At 38.6% G+C, this 21,187-nt stretch overlaps 1 protein-coding gene across 1 annotated transcript; it reads left to right on the top strand.

The window, feature by feature from the left end:
* Nucleotides 1-1,438: 1,438 nt before the first annotated feature.
* n4bp1 (nedd4 binding protein 1) lies at nucleotides 1,439-20,438 on the top strand. Its single transcript, XM_053623016.1, has 7 exons — nucleotides 1,439-1,922; nucleotides 5,528-6,981; nucleotides 9,820-9,950; nucleotides 16,021-16,117; nucleotides 16,305-16,412; nucleotides 17,437-17,544; nucleotides 17,662-20,438. The coding sequence occupies exons 1-7, from the start codon at nucleotides 1,611-1,613 to the stop codon at nucleotides 17,975-17,977; spliced, it is 2,526 nt and encodes an 841-aa protein (XP_053478991.1). The 5' UTR covers nucleotides 1,439-1,610; the 3' UTR covers nucleotides 17,978-20,438.
* Nucleotides 20,439-21,187: the final 749 nt, after the last annotated feature.

The raw sequence follows: 21,187 nt of genomic DNA on the forward strand, positions 1-21,187 counted from the left end.
ACCACTCCATTGCATTTCACTGTGCGATTCCATTTAAAATAGAAAAACAATTATAACAGTGAAAGAATGCGAAATACAATATCCAAATGGTATTGCTTTTAATCAGAGACATGAGGAAAACATTCCACACAGAATAACAAAACCACTGTTGCTCACATCACATTATGTGTCTTAATCTCTTCAATGTAATTCCCCTTAGCATTTCTGGATTTTTAGTGACTTAAAAAATGATTCATTCTGTACTAAAATACACTAATGATTACTGTACTCCTGTAAGACCTTTACATAATACTGCACTTGTAGTAGGTCATACTCTAACTACAGTACTGCAGCTCTTAATATTTCTGGGTTTATTTTGTAAAATATTATTTATTGCTGTACTTATATATTTATGTAACAATGTAGATTAGATTTTTGGTGATTTAAAAAAAAAAATACTTATTACTGTACTCACACTGTACGACTTTAATGTAATATTGCTCTTTTTACTAAATTCCACTAATATAAAGTTTATGACTGTATCCATACTATATCCGTACTCTACAAGACATCAGACATACTGCAGGTTGATGACTGTAGTGTAGATACAATCTTACAGAGCTGTTAGACACTTTTAAACAATTCCTTTAGATATGCTCCATGTTCTGTTGACCTGTGTTTCTGAAATATTAGCTTCAGAGATATTCATCGGCATGTTTTAAAATATATTTGATTCCACTTGGTTCTGTGTCTATTTCACATCACTGATATACACAGATCGCTGATATACACAGAGCGCTGATATACACAGAGCCCTGATATACACAGAGCGCTGATATACACAGATAGCAGATATACAAAGCGCTGATATACACAGAGCGCTGATACAGACAGATTGCTGATATACACAGACTGCTGACATACACAGCAGAATAGACTTCATGTTGAGACTGTGGTGAATCTCCTGATTACACAGCTGCACATGTGATTACACAGCTGGTTTATCATGTAGCACAGTTATAGAAGGAATTTATTTATAATTACCAAGATGTTGTTACACAGATGAGGATGGGTCCCATTTGAGTCTGGTTCCTCTCTAGGTTTCTTCCTCATATCTCAGGGAGGTTTTTTTTCTTGCCACCGTCACCTCTGGCTTGCTCATTAGGGATGAATTTAAAATTGAATTTAAAATTTAGATTGGAAGTTTATATATTTCTGTATAGCTGTTTTGTGACAATCTCACTTGTATAAAAAAAAAAGAAAAAAAGCGCTATACAATTTAAAGCGAACTGAATTCTATTCTATTGAATTGAATTGAATTGAATTGAACTGAATTGAATTGAACTTCTCTCTTCAAAAAAAAAACAATAATGTTGGACGTTTATTTCTTTGCCGCGGTTTGATTAGTAAGGAACCAATGGCGCGTGTTGATGACGTCAACGGGGTTTTCCGGGTTCTATAGGTTGTCGGATGCAGCCAGCTACGCTAACTAAAAGTTAACCGCCACATTGGTTAGTGTGCCATTTACCGAGGTCGAGGACAGAGACGATACATCTGAAATCATGAAGGGGGGAAGCGAGTCGTATTACCGCGTGTGTGTTATATAAATAAATAGCAAGTGAAAAGGGAAAATGTCAACAACGCGGCCCCTCCCAGGCATGAAGCGAATCACCGAGCTAACCTACGCAGTGCTGCCGGGGAACAGCCGCGCTCCTGCCGCTAGTAAACTCTTGCCAGAGGCGTGGACCGTCGATGAATTTACAGTGCACGAAGGCAAAGAACCTGAGTTAAAATGCGCAAAGTCTCGAGTCGAACAAGTTTTTCAGGTAGCATTTACAATTATTGGCCTGTTGGATCACACTGTTGGAGCCCACGGAAGTAAAGCGTCCAGGCAAATCTGGCTTCAGCTGAAGGGGAAAAAAGAGGATGTATCGAAAGCAAAGGTAATGCACCTATAGTGTGTTTATATACATATTTGGCTAACGTTTGGTGTCACATCACAAATGTATATATTTATATATACGTAAACAAAGTATCCGAGGAGGGCTAGGATTAAAGTTAGCTAACACATTAGCTAATGTGTTCTCCGGTCACTGATAGAAAATGTGACTGTGGATTGGTTTCAAGCATGGTGTATTCTTTTCTTTGTTTATTTTTGAGTTTGTCTATATTATAAGATTAGTGAACTGCTAAGCAGCTCTTGGCTGTTGATGGTTAACAGTTCAGTATGAATCAGTGTCTTCAGTACTGTCATAGTGTCTTAAGAAAATGACAATAGGGAGCTTTTTACTTAATGTTTCACGTAACCCTCATGGTTATGTTTCGTCACTGAAGTTTACCGTAATATTACCACAGCGAAAACGAAAAAAAAACAACAACCTCTAGACGCTATGAAGTTGACATGACACAATCTTTCACTATTGAGTGTACTTCGTTACTCAGTTCTCCTGACGCGGCATTGTTTACGTTGAATTGCGAAGCGGAAGTAAGAAGTGCTGCTGCCGGGAAATGTGGAATGTCCACACAATGATGAGTGCTAGACTGGAAAACCCAGGACCAGCTACACCCAAAACTGAATGCTAAGCCTTCCAAACCTGTTCAAACTTATACAAATAGTTGTTATATGTATGTTTAATTTCCTTTTAACCCCATATTAGGTCACAAAGATCACTTTTTATTAACACCACAATATTGTCCAGGTTCTACTCTTACTTAGCTGCTGAAACCCTGGTTCACACAGGTCTATCGTCAGAGGATCTTCATTGTATAATCTAACATGGAGAAGACATTGTCACACAGTCTGTAATGGAATTTTGCTGAGATCATCTTTATGCGTCATAATCTTAAAAGCGCTGAAATTGTCAAACCAGCTTTCAAAATCAGAACTGCTCCCATGCACCATAAAGGTAAAAGTAGAGATGCACGAATTCTAAATTTCTCAGCTTATACTGATAACCGATTATTCAGAGTGATATTGACCTATACGGATAGTTCTGCCTTTTATGCCTTCTTTTGAATTAATGATAATTAATTCCACAATTCTGAATGAAATGGAAATAAAATCTTTATTCTCTCCATTTCAACAAGTTGTTTCACAGTAACTGGCCTCATAAACAGAAAACGCATTACTCAAATTAACATTAAAACATTAAGTAAATTCTGAAGATTAAAGTAAGATTTCTTGTCTTATTGAATGTTATTAATTCATATTAACATTGACTGAATTCTAAAAAAGACCTCCTGTAAGACTCACATGCACTCACCACAAACAAAAGCATTTCTATTTCATCACTGACATCAAACTTGTAATATATAATATAAACTTTTTTATATATTAACAGTAACTGGATATGAAATACACTACAAATATATTTTTCTGTGCAATATGTACTTTTTTGTCAACTCATCTTCATTTAAATTATTCAACGTTGTACTGGCCCTTTTAATTCAACGCAGTTAAGATTAAAATTAGACTTGACACCGAAACTCCTGCTTTACTGCTGCTCACTTCCGGTGTAAAATTTCAGCAGTGCAGAACTTAGAGTTTACAAACTGTAGTTTTGTCGTCATTTCACACAAGAGACATCATCTTTACACACAGCACAAAATCGATGTGTTTTCCTGCCCTCTTTTGATTGGCAGGATATAATCGTCCTGATCATTGGATGTTTTTAAACTATCAGGCGATGTCGGGAAAAATAGCCTTTATCAGCCGATACATTGGTGCATCTCTAGGAAAAAGCTACACATTTCTGGTTTGAGCTATTGTCATTCTTGCACTAGCGCCTCATTGATGTAAGAATAATGTGCTGTGATTTGCTGACTTGTTCATTAATAATGTGTCAGTGTTTAATGCATCTCATTTGCGGCCTTGTGTTACACCCGTCTAGTGGCGAGACGTCACATATTCTGTGATGACGTCAGCTCTGTCACACGTTTGTTTCTGCTTAGTCAGAGTGGGGACCCCCGCTTTATAATTCATGTTCAGTTTCCACTGTCCTTCAGAGCTGTGAGTTTCAGCCCAATGTCATTAACGGTAATCTGTGCCTGTAATGTTCGGTAAATGGAATACTCATTCAAACTAAACAGAGAAAAAATCTCAGCTTCCTTTTGTTGGTGTAATGGTCTACTCTTGGGGGGTTCCTGTGTCACGATGACACTTGCAGAGAAGGCGTGGAAAACCAGTCATTCGATCACAGACCCACATACTTACTTTTTGAGTCAGCTGTTAAGAAAATTCACATATCCTAGTTCTTTCATGTTATTTTTAGTCTCTTTCTGGCCACCCAAACCCCAAGGCATTCAGTAATGTTTGCCGATCACATGCCTTGTGTGTCACATAGAGGGACCGCCAGGTGGTCCACATTTCCCATTAGTCATATAGAAACCCCCACTGGTTTTGGGTTTGGAACCTGTCGTTTTATGTTAATGTTCAGTATGATATGTGCTTGTTGATGATAATAATAGTAGTAGTAGTAGTAGTAGTAGTAATAATAATAATAATAATAGTAATAATAATAGTAATAATAGTAATAACTATCCCAGTGGTTAATAAAAACCAGTCCAGTTCCAGACCTCAAATGTTGACATTTCCAAACCTTATATTGAACTCCCAAATCATGACAATTATTGCCAAATGTTTTGTAAGTGGAACATATTATATCTATTTATATGTATTTCTTTATTTCATATATATAATATTTTATTTATTTATTATTTATTTATTTAATTATTCATTAGGCAGTATCAAACCCATACGGCTAGATCCTTGAAGCAGTTCTTTCAAGGTCCTTATATTCAATTCAATTTCAATTCAGTTTTATTTGTATAACGCTTTTTACAACGGACATTGTCTCAAAGCAGCTTTACAGAAATATATGAACAAAGGATACAGATTTTAAGTGTGTGGATTAATCCCAATTGAGCAAGCCGGTGGCGACGGTGGCAAGGATAAACTCCATAAGATGTTAAGAGGAAGAAACCTTGAGAGGAACCAGACTCAGAAGGGAACCCTTCCTCATCTGGGTAACAATGGATAGTGTAAAAGCAAAGGAAAGTTCATTATGGTTTACTATGAAGTCTGTTTGTTGAACTAGTCCACTGTTCAAAGGAGACCAGAGTGAAAAACTGTCTTGGTCTTGTATAAATAGATGTATATTGTCATAAATAAAGAAAAGTTGTCCTGGTTGCACCTTACCATCTGCAACTATGAACTAGAACAGGTTCAGTGCTATAGGACAGCAACGACATAAATTGCTGTATAAATGCATGCTTGGGTATACTCCTTGACTTGGGTGTGTTAGGTGTTGCATTGAAATTATTGTGGTTTCGTTTTCTAATTCTACAAACTCAATCCAAAATTATTGTCTTGCACAATCATGCATCACATTATTATGAGCTACTTTTGTAACGTTTCGCTTGTTGATTTTATAAGATACATCCATGCTCAACAACCATTTGACTACCACAATATTTGGATTGTAGCACCCATATATAGAAACCTTTATTGTGTGATAACTAATGTAGCCGTATTATTGTTTTTGTTCAGGAGTACGTTAAGGGCCTTTGTGACCCAGAGCTGCAGAAAGAAGAGAGATATCCAGTGGACATGCATTGCATCTTCGCTGGTGCTCGTGGCCTCTTTCTGGACCATCTGCTGCGAGACACAAGTGCTGAGGTGCAGGTGCTAGAGCCGGGCCGTCTGAGGCTGCTGGGTTGTGCCGAAGCCGTGGTAATGGCACAGAGCCGCGTTCAGCAGTTTGTTGCCCTCTTCCAAGAGAAACGTAGCTTGCCAGCTGACCGGGAGCCCTCGGTCAAGCGAACCTTTAAGAACTTTGTGGAGGAGCGGGCAGACAAATATACCATGGAACTGTTGCTTTTGCCTAGTGCCTTAAAGGAGGAGCTTCTGGGGCTGGCGCAGAGCCCCACACAGCTTATTATAGACGTGGAGCAGGACCGCTCTCAGACCAGCACTCCCGTCACTGAGCTCTCCAACCGAATCCTGGTTGCAACCTTTGAGGAAAAGTCATCCACAAAGGACAAGGCTTCCTTTGAGGACAAGTCGTCCAGCCCTGTGCCTGTTCCTGACGTGCTGGTCCTGAACGGGCGGCCAACTCAGAAGCGGCGCTCATCCGAGAGTGAGCAAAGGGACACCAAAAGGCAGTTCTCACTGGAGAGAAGGGACGAGGACCAGGACAGAGAGAAAGCCCGTGATGACAGCCAGACACGGACAAGGCCACCTGGCAGGATGGCCACGCTGGTGTTGGACACTGGTGATACATCTGATGAGGGCGAAGCCGTGAGCCCTGAGACCAACCTCAGGTGTCTGGTGAACTTCTTCAGAACCATGGGCTACCAACAGGATGTGGTAGAACGGGTAGTGCGTGAAACAGGCCAAACAGAAGACACCTTCTTGCTGCTGGAGCGCATAGTGGAGGAGAGCCAAAAGAGCCAAGAGACCTCGCCTGTAGCTAATCCGTGTCCCTCCACCAACTCCACTTGCGCTCGGCTCAAGGAGAAGGAACGGGTGCAGGGTCGAGCTCTCACAGAGATCAAGCTAAAAGAGAATATCAAGGTGCCCAGCAGTAATGGCTGGAACCAGAAGAGCCAAACAATCGGTGCAGCATCACTGGACAATGACGACGATGTCATAGAGATTGGTAGAAAATGCAGGACAGTTGGGCCTCTGGATCTTAAATCAGACTCCAGGTTTGATTACCTGTCACGGGGTGGCTCGCAGACTGTGGGGCCCATGCGGATGGAGACCGTGACGGCACTGCGCAGTTCTGCTTTGGAAACACGGCCAAGCTGCTCCTACCAGACCTGTCCACGAGTGCCTCTGCCACACACTGAGCCACCAGCACCGCCAAAGGCCATTCCTCTTACGGGGATGTCACGCTTTCATCAGTCACTTCGCACCCCCTATCGGTTGGTCCTGCAGGACGTACCCGGGCACCCAAACCTCCGGCACATCATCATAGATGGCAGCAACGTGGCCATGGCGTAAGTGTTTGTGTAGTTGTTCGGTATGTATTTATAGTTAACTAGCCGAGAAACGAAGTGAAAAGTCGCTACTGTTAACCCACTATAGTTGTGGATGTATGAGGATGTTGTGTGTGTATCTGAATGTGAGAGAATGTTTAAAGGTTAAGAAGTCACTTCCAGTAAGTTGTGTGAATGTGCATGTTTTTGAACTCAGGTTTGTACGTGCATGTGTGTGTGAAAGAGAGTGGGTGTCATAAACCAAGATAAGGTACAAAATGAGTGGGTGACCTGTATTGGTTCAGGTTGTGGGCTCTCTGCCCACGCGTCTTCATGCTTCCTCTTCTGTCATCTCTTTCAAATGTTACTTTTCAGCGTTTCTTTTCTATTCTCTAGGTGGTTTCCTGCAAGGCCCTCTTGTTATGAGAACTGTGACAGTGGGCACCAAGGTGTGATTAATGGTTTAGGTGTAGGAGGATGACTTACGCTAGGGACATATTTGAATAACAGTGAAATTTTGTGTGTGGTAATGAAGTAGTTCTAGTGGTGGGAGGTCAAAAAAAAAAAAAAAAAAAACGATCACATTGACAACCCCAGAGTAATAGGCTTTGAGACACTTCCTAGTGAAAAAGGAATATGGGATGTCCTGACCTATAAAAATGTGAGCTAGAGTGCTTTTTTGTGAGCAGTCAAAAAAATTCTTTTGGGGGCGGGGGGTGGTGACGGGTGTCGGAGGTGATCATACAAAAACTGATACCAAGATTATAAGACATGCCTATACTATAGGAACTAGTATGCAACAAGTTGTGTGTATGCTAATTATTCACATAAATGACCTACATGTGACTGGAGGATGCTAACTTTTTGCCCTGGCAGCTGTGAAATAATCTGTAGAGTTCCTCTCACCAACAGCAGCATTGCATTGCTCCCAGATGTTTCAAACATTATTAGAAATGTTCTCATTTAAGTAGAGATTTTGATGATGATTATCGTTATTATTCTAAAAAGTAGCCTAACTGTATTGGTAACAACAGTTATTATAAGAAACTATTCAGGTACTAATAAATACCGTTATAATATTGTGTTAGATGGTAGACAAACACAATAAGAATACATCAGCATGGAGAAAATACAGTACAATTCATTCATTCATTCATCCAGTTTTCACTGAAGTCAGCGCACAGTTGATTGCATTGTAAAATACCCATTTCACGAAGGTCGGAAAGCATTTAAAGGAAGTGATCGCAATTGCTCGGCTTCTATCTAATTAAGCTGATTTCAATGTTCTACATTAACAGTATTGTTAATTTGTTGCATAGCATTGTTGATTTGTTTTGACGGAATTACTTGTTTGTGGAGGAGGAAGTGATCTTTGGGAAATGGACATTTATTTTGAAAATAGATTTTTGAAACACTGGGCCTCATTGATCAAACTTTGCCAAGTCAAACAAAAAATTCCCACCACATTTTCACATGGTTCTGTAATGTTGGTTTTCTTCATGCTAACCTGTGTACGTTGATAAATGCCAATCAGCTCAACATGTGCAGCGTGGTCACCTTGCTGAAGACCGTAATCGTGCCCACCTGACCATGTAGTCATTGCCTTAAGAACTTCTTGATGCTCTAAATGATCTCGTAAAGCCAGCTCAGACTTTTCAGTGGGGCAGTTATCCCAGGGAACAATCTTACATTTCCACCATATATAGGCCATTTGTGTTGTCCTTATTGAATGGCAAGTCTTGTTTTATTTTATGGATTTGTTTTGGATTGAATTCTTTCAGGTGATTTAATATTAAACAGCAAGGATTCACAAAAGTTTTGTTACTATTTGTGAGCAATTGAAATAAGTAAGCTATTTAAACTTCACATTATAATCAGTATATTAAAATGTATGTTTCAGTTGAGGTTTACATTAGTGAGTGTCCTCATTAGGGGGCTCTCGTTGAACACAAATGTTTTGTGAAATAGCCGGGTTTTCATGAACACCACATTTCATGTGTAAATGCTCCTTCGGACAGATTTATGAATAAATCTGTTTGTATCCTGTTTGATCAGTGAGGCCCAATGCTCATATTGTCCTTGTTTTATTTCTTTCCTTGCTTGTTAAACTGCTGTAGAAAAACAGCAGTAGTCTACTCGAGGTGTTCCAGTACCTGGTTATTTAACACAGCTATTAGGTTCAACAGTGACCATGTTCAGTTGTTGTGATTGCTTCCACTGTGGTACTTATTCTGCTTGTTGTTGCTGTACATAATTTAATGTAATTATGCTTCCTTCATTGCTTCATTTGCAATTCTTTTAAGATAACAGGTTAGCAGAGAAAGTGATACAGGTGGTGATAATATGAATCTCACTTGGTTAAAATTACGAGGGTTTTTTTAGTGGTTATTTCTTGGTAGAATGGGTTTTTTGCATATTTGTCAATTTACATTTCCAGATGGCAAGGTTATTTTATTATATACGTCAACTGTGGTGGATTTAGTAACACTTCCTGCTGAACTTCACTTTCTCTCTTACAGGGAAGTTCCCCCTTCTGTGAGTGTGAGTGTGTGTGTGTGTGTGTGTGTGTGTGTGTGTGTGTGTGTGAGTGTTTCTTGGGTCTTAACTTTGTTCCTAGATTAAATCCAGGTGTTTATTGAACTTTTACTGCTAATGGGTTTCCTTGGAGATGGAATACCATCGAGACACTGTCTTATACTACAGAAATCAAACACATATTGTTTGCTTCTGTTCGCTTTATTTCATAAAACACATGTTCTTTTACCATTTCAGAGTCTGCTTCTGAGTCAGTTTAAGATGTTCATTATGCATTAACCCCCTGTGTCAATAACATTTAATATCACAACTGCTTATTTCCAGACATGGACTCCATCGAATCTTCTCTTGTCGTGGGATTGCCATTGCTGTGGAAGCCTTCTGGCGAAGGGGACATCGAGAGATCACCGTCTTTGTGCCCCAGTGGAGGCAGAAAAAAGACCCTAACATCACTGGTAAGAGCCCAGAAGATTCCTTCACATCAGCGGTGGTCAAGAATCTAGGAACCAATTCGTAAATTAGGCTTTCTTTAAATAACTAGGATTTTGTGGATGATATGACCATGGGAGCAGCTGTAGCTCAGTGGCCAAGAGGTTGAGAATTTCCAAGGATTCCCAGGGAGCAATGTTCGGTGCTTGAGTAAAACCCTTAACCACAAACAGTTCAGTTCTATGCTTCTCCAAGTGAGCTACAGTAAGAGAGTTACAAGTAAGTCACCAAGCTCAAAATGAAAACAACAAAACTTTCCGTAATAAGTTTCCATAACATTTTTGCCAATCCACATCCTTCTTCCAAGTCCTTATACTTGCGTCTGTACAGATCATGTCTGCTTGTGTTAATGTGTAACATGTATGGTACTTGAATTTTGTGTTAACAGATTAAATGATATTAAAAGTTTAATACATTTCCATATTACAACATGGTAAACAGTTCAAACCTGTAACTTGTGGTACTCTCTATGCTACACTTACGTAGGCAAACACTAAGCTGACATTGTATTCTGGCTTTAGCAAATTAAATTGCGCATGGTAATATGACTCAGACTCACAAGACCTGGTAGGCGGAATGTCTTTCAGTGGAATTGAAATGAAATCTTTAAATGCAAATTTCTCCATTTTCACTTTTGCCGGTCATCAGTTTTAAAACCCTAGAACTTTAATTGTAGTTGAGAGACATGCGAAAGCAAAAACTATTTCAGTTCAAGAAAAGTTGTAGTTTAAAGATGTAGAACAACTCATTCCAGATTTAGTCCCCTTTTGCTGTTATAATAACCTCCACTGTTCAGTGGCTTTCCACTAATTTTGGAGTGTGGCTGTGGTTATTTGCCCATTCAGCCATTTAGCTACAAGAGCATTAGTGGGGTCAGGCACTGATGTCGGGTGAGGTGGCTTGGGGTGCAATCAGTGTTTCGAGTTCATCCCAAAGGTCTTCAGTGGGGTTGAGGGCAGGGCTCTGTGCAGGCCTCTCGAGTTCTCACCATCTCTTCATGGACCTTGCTTTGTGCACGAGGCATTGTCATACTGGAACAGTTTGGGCCTCAGTTCCACTGAAGGGAAATTGTAATGCTACAGCATACAAAGACAAGCTTCCACTTTAAACTGATTTATTTATAACTATGAACGAATCACTAATCGTTAAACATGACTATTGAACAGTTGTTGTCATTCAGTCATGTTAGATGCTTATCCAGACCTTTATAAACAAAGAGTTTTATGTAGCTGAACCATTAAAAATTTTAGTTGAATACCCCTAATGTAGATTATCATGTTCCCATTGTACAGTGTTTACATCTAGTACTGATGAACAATGATTGTGAATGAAATGTGCAGACCCCTAAACTAATACTTTGTTGGAGCACCTTTTGATTTTATTACACCTCTCAGTGTTTTTGGGTAAGAGTCTGTCAGCATAGCACAGCTTGACCTGGCAATATTTTCCCACTCTTTCATGCAAAAACATTCTAGATCTGTGAAATTGTGAGGGCATTTATAGCTATTCATTATTCCCTCCACCTTGATAAACCACACAGTTCTGGTTGAAGAAAAGCAGCCCTAAAAGCAAAACTTTTTGGAATGATTATACCTTTTGTAATTGTTCTAATCAGATCATAACACATTTTGCCACATGGTTTAGGGTGATTTGCTTGTGCTTGGATGTTTTTTTTTTTGTGAGACAGGACTTCTGTCTAGTCACTCTCTCATAGCCCAGACGTGAAGCTCACGAGAGATTGGTGTCACATGCAGAGAGTAATTAGTGTGGCAGATATTCTTCCAGCTCCTTTAGTGTTGGCATCCTCCCTTTTGTTTTGTCCTGTTGTAAATTTTGGAGGGACGTCCTGTTCTTGATAATGTCACTGTGGTGCTCTATTTTCTTCACTTGTTGGGGATGGCCTTCAGTGTTCCCTGGTACATCTAATGTAGAGCTGTAACAACTAATCGATGAAAAATCGATATTAATTGATTCTGAAAATCGTTGTCAACTAATCTCATTATTGATTAGTTTGGTCTGCGCACAGCACGGGGCATGTTTACTTATTGCTTTACTTCTGTTTCAAAAACAAACATCTGAAAGTACAAACCAGAGTTGTGTCCCAAATGACATACTATGCACTTACACTATGCACTGTGTACTCTACCGTCCAGTGTAGGAATTTTAAAAGGGTAGTATCGTCTCAAATTGAACACTAGGGTTTTTTTTTTTTACTAACCGGAGGTATAAGCCGTATCCCAGTCGATGGTGCTAGCTTTAGCAGAATACCCTGAGTCAATTAAAATAAATGTCTCCCTTTCACTGTTTGTCAACGTTACCTTTTATGCCCAACATGACCTCAGTCACCATCAGACCGAGGCGTATTCATCAAGTGACCGAGGAAAATAATGTGCGACCCAATTCCTCTAAGGCGAGGGAACATTTTATATTAAATGCCGTGAAGAAGACGATAACCTGCAAACTTTACAAAGCAGAGCTTGTGTAGCAGTTAAGCACGACAGTGATGCACGAGCACAAACTTATGTTTATATCCAAAATGCTCCACTGTGTGCAAGGGGTTGGGGAAAGTTTTCTTAAAAGGTTTAATTCAAGTTTATTGTCATTAGATGCTGTGTTTGCATTCTTGCAGTGTAAATTCTGTCATTTGTTATAACAAGAACGATCTGTAAGTGATCTACAACTCCTGGCAAAAATGATGGAATCACCACACTTGGAGGTTGCTCACACAGCTTTTTTTTTTTTTACTTCGTAGCGAATAAACCAAGCACAGGTTTGACACAACCATATTTGTTTAATAGCTAAACATTCTGGCTTCATGAAATATACCTTAGACAAATTAAATTAAATTGTTTTAATTAATGGCATATTTTTTTCCAGATCAAGTAGAGGAAAAAGTTATGGAATCATTAACAACAAAAATCACAATTAGTATTTTGTTGCTCCTCCTTGGGTTTTTATTACGGCTTGAATTCTTTGAGGCGTGGACTTCACTAATGAAAAAAAATATTCTCCATCAAGCTGGTTCCAACTTTCTCGAATAGCGGTTGACAGATCAGCTTTGCAGGATGGAGCCTTGTCATGAACTAATTTTTTTTTCCATTTTCACCATATATTTTAAATCAGATTGAGATCCGGACTGTTTGCTGGCGATTGAGTTGATCTGCCTTTGCTGAAGAAAAGCTTTAACACTCTTTGCTCTGTGGCAAGATGCATTATCATCCTGAAAAATGACTTCATCACCACCGAACCGATTTTCTATCGATGGAATGAGAAAAGTGTCCAAAATTTCAGTGTACACCCGTGCATTGACTGTTGAGGTCTCCCCTGGTCCTTTACCTGACGTGTGACCTCGTATCATAAATGAGTGGGGAAATTTGATTTCTTCAGGCAGTCATCTTCATACGTTTTATTAGAACAGCACCAGACAAAAGTTCCAGCTCCTTGGTCAATGCAGATTTGTGATTCATCACTGAATATCACTTTCATCCAATCATCCACACTCCATGATTGCTTCTCTTTAGTCCACTGTAACCTTATTTTCTTTTGTTTAGGTGTTAGTTCTGGTTTTCGTTTGGCTTTTCTACACGTAAATCCCATTTCATTCATCTGATTTCTTACAGTCACAAACATTCACTCCTGTTTCCGGCCATATGTTTTTCTTTTGTTTAGTTGTGCATTTTCCATTTTCAATGCATCGGGCTTTGAGTTTTCTGATGCTTTGCCGTCTTCCTTGGTCTACCTGTACGTTTTCCTTTTATACCCTTCCAATTTTGTTTTATACTTGCACCAACTTTTAGACACAGCTGACTGGGAACAACCAACATCTTTTGCCACACCCTGTGTTGGATTTCCTTCTTGAAGGAGTCTTATCGTTTCCATTGTTTCAGCTGACTTTCAAAAAGTGTCTCTTTTAACTGCAGACTAATTTGCATTTTCAGGCTTGTGCTGGAATTTGTTTTAGAAATGCAAATTACAAGGTGATTCCATGTTTTTTTTCCTCAACAGTGAGTGATTCCATATTTTTCCCACTACTTGAACTGGAAAAAACAATATGCCGTTAATTAAAAATAATTTCCTTTAATTTGTTTGAAGTATTTTTCACAAAGCCAGAACGTTCAGCTATTTAAAAAAAAAATGTTGCCGTATCTGTGCTTTGTTTATTTGCTATGAAGAAAAAAAGCATTGTAATTTCACATTGAGAGTTCTGACATGATTTATCATGATTTTTATTTTTTTCATCACAAAAACTTGCCGTTTTAACAGGGATGTGTAGACTGTAAAGAACAGTGATCCAATCATTTATGTGTGTTAATAGGTCACCTTGGGTGTTAAATGTGAGTGTCAGTTTTACCAGCTCTGCTCAGGACCAGACAGTACACTACAACAGTGTGTATATTCTGTTCAAACTGAAAATGTCAAAATTAAAATGTCAATTAAAAGGTCTCATGCTAATACTCAGATTTTCCAGGACATTAGGGACTTGCAGACATTCAGTGTTATACTATAGTAGTCATACCTTATCTATTATTCCATTATCATAGTTGTTTTGCTTATCCGTTCTGGTTATAGCAAGTTTCTAATTGGTTTACCAGTGAGTCATGGATATTAAAAATTGGTGTTTTTCCTACTTTCAATACAACCAATGTGATGGGTGTGGATAATTATATTTAGGTCTGTGGGGTGAATAATTTAATAAGTTATTTGGTTCTCCTCACATTAGCTTCAATAATATATCCTCTTTTACTAGCGATCAGGTGTTTAGCCTAGCACAAGTACATGTGGGCCAGGAACACTGGAGACATTTGTTTCTGCCTTTTTTTCTTTTTTTTCCTCTCTCTCTGCTTGATTCAATTAACCACAATATTCAATTTCCACCAAAATCTCAATCTGTACTTTTAAATTATGATATTCATAGGGGAAAAGTAGCCTAAGCTAGAACTGTGACTAGTGAGTGATGTTGATAAGAATTGTTTTTCATACATTTAATTGTCCTGACCACCTGATGCTAAATCAGTGTGGATACTGATTTCTCTCCTATACGAGGGGTTTAAATAGCTAGAGTAAATATATTTAAACAATGTTATATATAAATGTAACATGTAAATTTTAAATGGTATAACATCAGGATATAACGGTAACTAGTAACAAAGGATAGATGATAATTATGATGTGATATTATGGCAATAGAAAGAAAATACGAAACATTTCTCTACAGAGAATCAAAAATACTGGAAAGGCTAGACCAGAAGTTTCTTGTTTGTCTTTTTCCCCCTCTCTTTTATATCTTTTGATAAAACATGTTCTTACCTGTCTCCAACCAGTCAATCTAACAAATCTATAAGGTCTCTAAGATGTGTGTGTGTGTGTGTGTGTGTGTGTATGTGTATGTGTGTGTATGTATGTATATATATATATATATATATATATATATATATATATATATATATATATATATATATATATATATATCACAAAATATAGTTCAGTGGTAATTTGTCACTATTTTGTCTGCTCCTTTATCTTGTTTGAGCAGTAAAGCTATTTCTCACCAGTAGGTGGCAGTAAGGTGCCTATCAGCGTGCATCATTGAGCCAAAGAAGATGATTAAGTAGAATACCAGACCCAGAATGGAAAGACCCATTAGTAGTGTTAATCAAATTCTACATTGCAGAATTTGATTAACATTCCTAATCAGTGTTAACAACAACCAAAATCTGGGTTAACATGTAAATTCTTTGCGACCGGGTTTTAATGTTCAATCAATTATATTAATATGTGAACACATTTTCTGTGCCACTTATTATAATTCGGATGACTTTCCAAAGTATAAATATAGCTTAGGGTCAGCAGCTCCATTAACTTGCATTAAACAAATAATTATTCATAATATTTCTCATTCATGTAACCTGTTTGACATGTTCATTATGTATTTTCACATAATGCACTGAGAATTTAGTTTGCAATGTTCAGGTTAACTCCAGTGTGGGCTTCCTGGCTTGAAAGATTTGAATTATTTTTTTTCCTTACTTCTCATAGAGCAACACTTCCTTAATCAGCTGGAGGACTTGCGATTGCTGTCCTTCACCCCCTCTAGAGAGGTCTGTGGTCAAAGGATAACTTCACATGATGACAGGTATACACTCCTAAAATGAGTCTGTCCCAATGCTTTTTAAAAAAAAATTTCCCACTCTTTTTTTTTTTTTTTTCTTTCAAGTACTCATCATAGATCATCCCATTAGATGTATCTTGAATTGCTGAAAGCTGCACTTAAATCATTGCAGCATCTGTTGATACAGTGTTTTGTTCCCTGCTGTCTACAGGTTCTTGCTTCATTTGGCAGAGAAAACAGGAGGCATCATCGTCACTAATGACAACCTGAGAGACTTTGTTACACAGTCTGAGGCTTGGAGGAAGATCATACAAGAGAGGTAAAATTCTCCTTTCGTTTGGAAATCTGTCTAAGTCTTGGGGCCCTTTCACACTGAGTGCGATGCAATAAAGCAAACCGGAGCGCAGACGGACGTTGCTTTCACACCGAATGCGAAACGATTGATTGCTCTCGGTTAATTCACGCTTGCACACTAGGTGGCGCAACCCACTATTCAGCGGATCAGTCTATCGTCTTTGACCACAGAGAAGAAGAATAACATAAACTGTTAAGAAGCACAGAAACTAACTTTTCTTATTATGTGTATTCTACCCAAAAAGGGAGGCAGAGAGGTTTTAGTATGAAGTAAATAATGTGAAATATAATGCAATAACACAGTAGTGGGACAAAACCCCTTTATTTGTGCAAGATATTAAAGAAAAAAAATTAAATAAGAGTTTTCAAAATTTAAAAGTTTTAAAATATATAAGGGGTGTGTGTGTGTGTGTGTGTGTGTGTATATATATATATATATATGAGATGGATGGATGGATAGATGGATAGATAGATGAAAGAAGAATAAGAATTATAATAATAAAGGGGATTGCAATTATACACCTTTTTTTTTTTTTTAAATAAATGTTTTTGTAGTTGCTGTGACTTTTATCAAAAAGTTATCTGTTCTCAGACACCAGTGATAGCAAGAACTCAACATCCGTTCTCTTCTCTCTTGCGGAATACTCTTCTGTGTTTACACTGGTTTTCAAAACAGCTTTGTGTGCTACCAGTCTCACCCTTTTGTGCAACAGCAGCAGCTCTGTGAATGTGATCTAAAGCTCAAATCTAATTTGACAGCCCGTTTCATCGTGGAGCGACGGGGAAAAAATCGAGACACTGGTCAGGGAAAAAATGTCACTGTCGACTGATCGTGCCCGTTGTGGGATCTACTGTTTCGATTCAAGGGCGTCATCACGTCATACATTCGGTCCGCTTAATCCCGCTCAGTGTGAAAAGCCCTTTAAGTGAGTCTTTGACATAACCGATAAAGCTGGACATGAACTATTTTCTTCTGTGGCTGTATTCAGTCTCTTGCAGTTCACCTTTGTGGAGGATCATTTCATGATCCCAGATGATCCTTTAGGAAAACATGGGCCTCTCTTGGAGCAGTTCCTGCGCAAAGACAGCTGCCCCAGGTGAGTTGTCCCAAAAATATCCACAGAATATCAAGTAGTTTTGGTTTACAGTTACAATGACATGGTACTTAGCAAATGTTCTGAAACATTTTGTGACCTTGTTCCTACTTTGTCCAGATCCACTGCAAGTCCTCTAATGCCTCCACTGAGGACGGATCTGCAGGCCACGCCATCAGTTTATGCCCAGACACATGCCCCGTTGCCCACTCAGTCCAGATCAGCGTCACACTGGCCCCATTCCGGCCCGCCTGACTGGCATCCACCTCGGCCGTCCCCTTCTCCACCTCCACAGCGCTCACCCACAGAAACTACAGAACTGAAGAAGCAGCTGTATGACATTTTCCCTGACCAAAAGCAGCGCATCGACCGCATCCTCAATGACAACCCTTACATGAGGGACCTGAATGCTCTGTCAGGCCTCCTGTTGGGCTGAACACATGACTGCTGAGCCCACTTGCACAAACGCACAAAGCAGTGTTTCATGTCATTGTGACTACAGAACAATAGCGAACATGACTTTAACTTTTTTTATATAAAGATTTTGTGATCTAAAGACTGCTGCAAGTGGGTTGTTTGTTGTAGGGAATCTTGTTCTCTTTACTACTTTGCTTTCAAGATTACAGAATCCCTCCCATGTAGCTACAAGCACAATTAATACACTTCAGTTTGGATTTGCGTTAAACAAAGGTTGAAAGATGTAAAGTCTAAGTGGAATATATTTGATGTACATATTTATTACAAGTATTCCTCTCATAATTTATCAATGAAAAAAATCTTTGTTCTAAAAGGTGTTTTAGTCACACAGTTGTGTTTAAACTGGCTTTGCAGCAATGGCTGCTGAAGAACAGATGCTTATTTTTGCTGTCAGTTTCGTTAACAATGATTTTGGGCATTGGCCCATTTGAGTCAAACTGATGATGCAATAAAGTGCCCAAGTTTCCAGTTAGTCATTTGGTTATTGGGGTTTTAAAAAAAAGTCCTAATTTTTTATGCAATTATGGCAACGGATTTCATTTTATTACTATGAATGTAATAAATGTACATTTTTGAAGCATGAATTTGAATATTTTGGAGGAAGATTTTAAATTCTCTTAAATTACAATTGCTTCCTCTACCTATATTACAATATTCAACCTATTCTAATTAAGTACCAGACCTAAATGACTGTCTTTTACAGAGTCTGTATGAATTCGTTGCAAAATTCACATTACTGAACCTCTGGCAGTGCCTTGCCATTTCTTGATTGTGTAACGCACCAATTCTACAGGTGGTCGATTAAAACATGAAACTATGTGGCTGACCAGTGAACGACTGTATGAATCTAAAGAAGTTTAGACCAGCTTTTCTACACTCTCTGAGAGCAAATTCCTGTACAGATTTAGAAGAAAAGGAAAAAAATCAACTTTTAGACATTTACATAAATTGGAACAGCAATGGATATGTTGCACAACATCAGTGACTTTGCTTCCATTCTGTGTTGATTATGTGCGACTGAGTTATAATCTGTGAATTTGTTTATGATCTTGGGACTTCTGAGATTCATCTGAAATCACAAAGGAGAAGACCTGTGAAAAAAAACAGCCCATTATCCAGGTGAACTGTGGGTATCTCACAGTGCAGCTGTTCAAACTGCTGTTTTCTTCAGTGGAAGGCAGTGTTAATAAACGCTGTTCATGTGTTCGTCACATAAAAAATGAATTTGTGTGGTCTTTTTCCCTTTTGCTTTTGTCCATGAAGAAAGGCATGCCCGTGGAGAGAAGTGATCATTAATCCCTGACCTGGGAGCACTGTGCACTCTATGCCTTTGCTCAGAATCTCATTGTTTGATGAGTTGAATCAGTTGTCTCAGAAAAACGGGTTCAATTTTAATCTATGAAATCATGTTAATGGATATTTCTGCTTATAATCAGAAGATGCGTTTCTCATCAGTAGGGGGCGATATTGCTGTTTTCTGATGGCTGGTCTCAGCTGACCTTGGCTTAGAAGTGAATGACTTGCATAACTCCTTCTTAGAACAGCATGTTCAGTACTATAAGGTTCAGAACTATTGAGCAGACACTCTTATGTAGAGCAAAGTTCTTTGTAGTCCTCATCCAAAAAAATTCTCATGCTAGAACAAATAGATGAGGGTAGAAGAATACTATTAAATTAGCACCCTGTCAGAAAGGAGTCAATCCTAGAGACTTGGAAGGGAGCATGGTGTATAGCCGCATGTAATACATGTCTTCATCTAGGTGGGTCCTGGTCCATTTTTTGGTTTCGGACGCAAGCATTACTGTCAGGGTTGCCAGGTCCAAGAAAAATGTCCATCCCAATGACAACTCAAAACCAGCCCAAAAGGAATGAAAAGTAGCCCAATTTTTTTCCCATCCAATCCAAGACAACTGCTGGATTCCTATAAAAAGCATTTTAAAGAAATGTTTATCATTGCTAGTAGGCCCTAATTAAATGTAGTAATTAATTATGTAATAATTTGTTCAATTTGTCCATATATGTTTCAGAAAATCATTGCTAGTAGGCCCTAATTAAATGTAGTAATTAATTATGTAATGATTTGTTCAATTTGTCCATATATGTTTCACAAAATCGGATTTTGAATTCAGTATAGACAATTTGCTGTCATCCAGGAATTTGAACAAAGCATTTGCTATGGTCAGTGAATCCCCAGCTATCACATGTATCACTCCTGCAAAAGGTGCTAGTGATTTTTTAGAGCTTCTTGCTGTAATATCTGATGTCTACTCAGAGTTGTTTTCTGGTCGTGACAGCAGTCATCAACAATAAGAGAGCATGGTCCACTTCCTATATCCGCCAGAAGGTGGTGGTCTGCTGGTCCTATCAGCGAATTAATTAGAGCTGTGCATTTCGTTCTGTATAAACTGACACCTTGATCAACAGTTACGGTACTTGAGTGTCGAGCAACATGAGCAGTCAGCTTCAACTCTGCCTCATTTACTGCAACGTTAGTTCTTAGAAAGGACCTGCCTGTGTCAAATAAAATTCTGGTATTTGAGAAAGGAGCTGAATTATTTTTATGCTTTTCATTTGCAGCATGAGGGAACAGATCACTGTGCTGAGCTCTGATTTCACCTTTGCCATATTTGCAGAACACTTTTTTTTAATCATCATTTGGAACACTTCGAATCCAGTCCATGAATCCTTTTTCTGTCTCCCATTGTTTGCAACATTTCTTTCCGTATTTGCCCAATTTACCTGCCATTTTATAATGCTGCTTGACTGTTCATCCGCAGACCAACCAACACTTCACACTGTCACTGACTGCTACCACGGTACCGCTGCCTTTCACAGATGTCTTTTGCAATTCGAAGGCTAATGGAGGCCTAGAGGTACTAAGTTATGATACATTGAATAATGTATTCAAAATTAACTGGATTACACAATACTTAACGAAAGATGATATGTGGAGCACCTTTCCCAACTTTCTGTTTAAATTAGTCGGTGGCCTTGAATTCTTGTTAAAATGTAATTATTCTATCGACAAAATTCCAGTGAAGCTTGCAAGATGTCATCAACAAGCACTCATGGCATGGACATTGGCTTATAAGCATAATTTCCCCCCTAGAAGACACTATAGTTGGAATAATAAAGATATTTTATACAAACACAAATTATATATATATAT

Source organism: Ictalurus furcatus, chromosome 4, assembly GCF_023375685.1.
Source record: "Ictalurus furcatus strain D&B chromosome 4, Billie_1.0, whole genome shotgun sequence".
Lineage (NCBI taxonomy): Eukaryota > Metazoa > Chordata > Actinopteri > Siluriformes > Ictaluridae > Ictalurus > Ictalurus furcatus.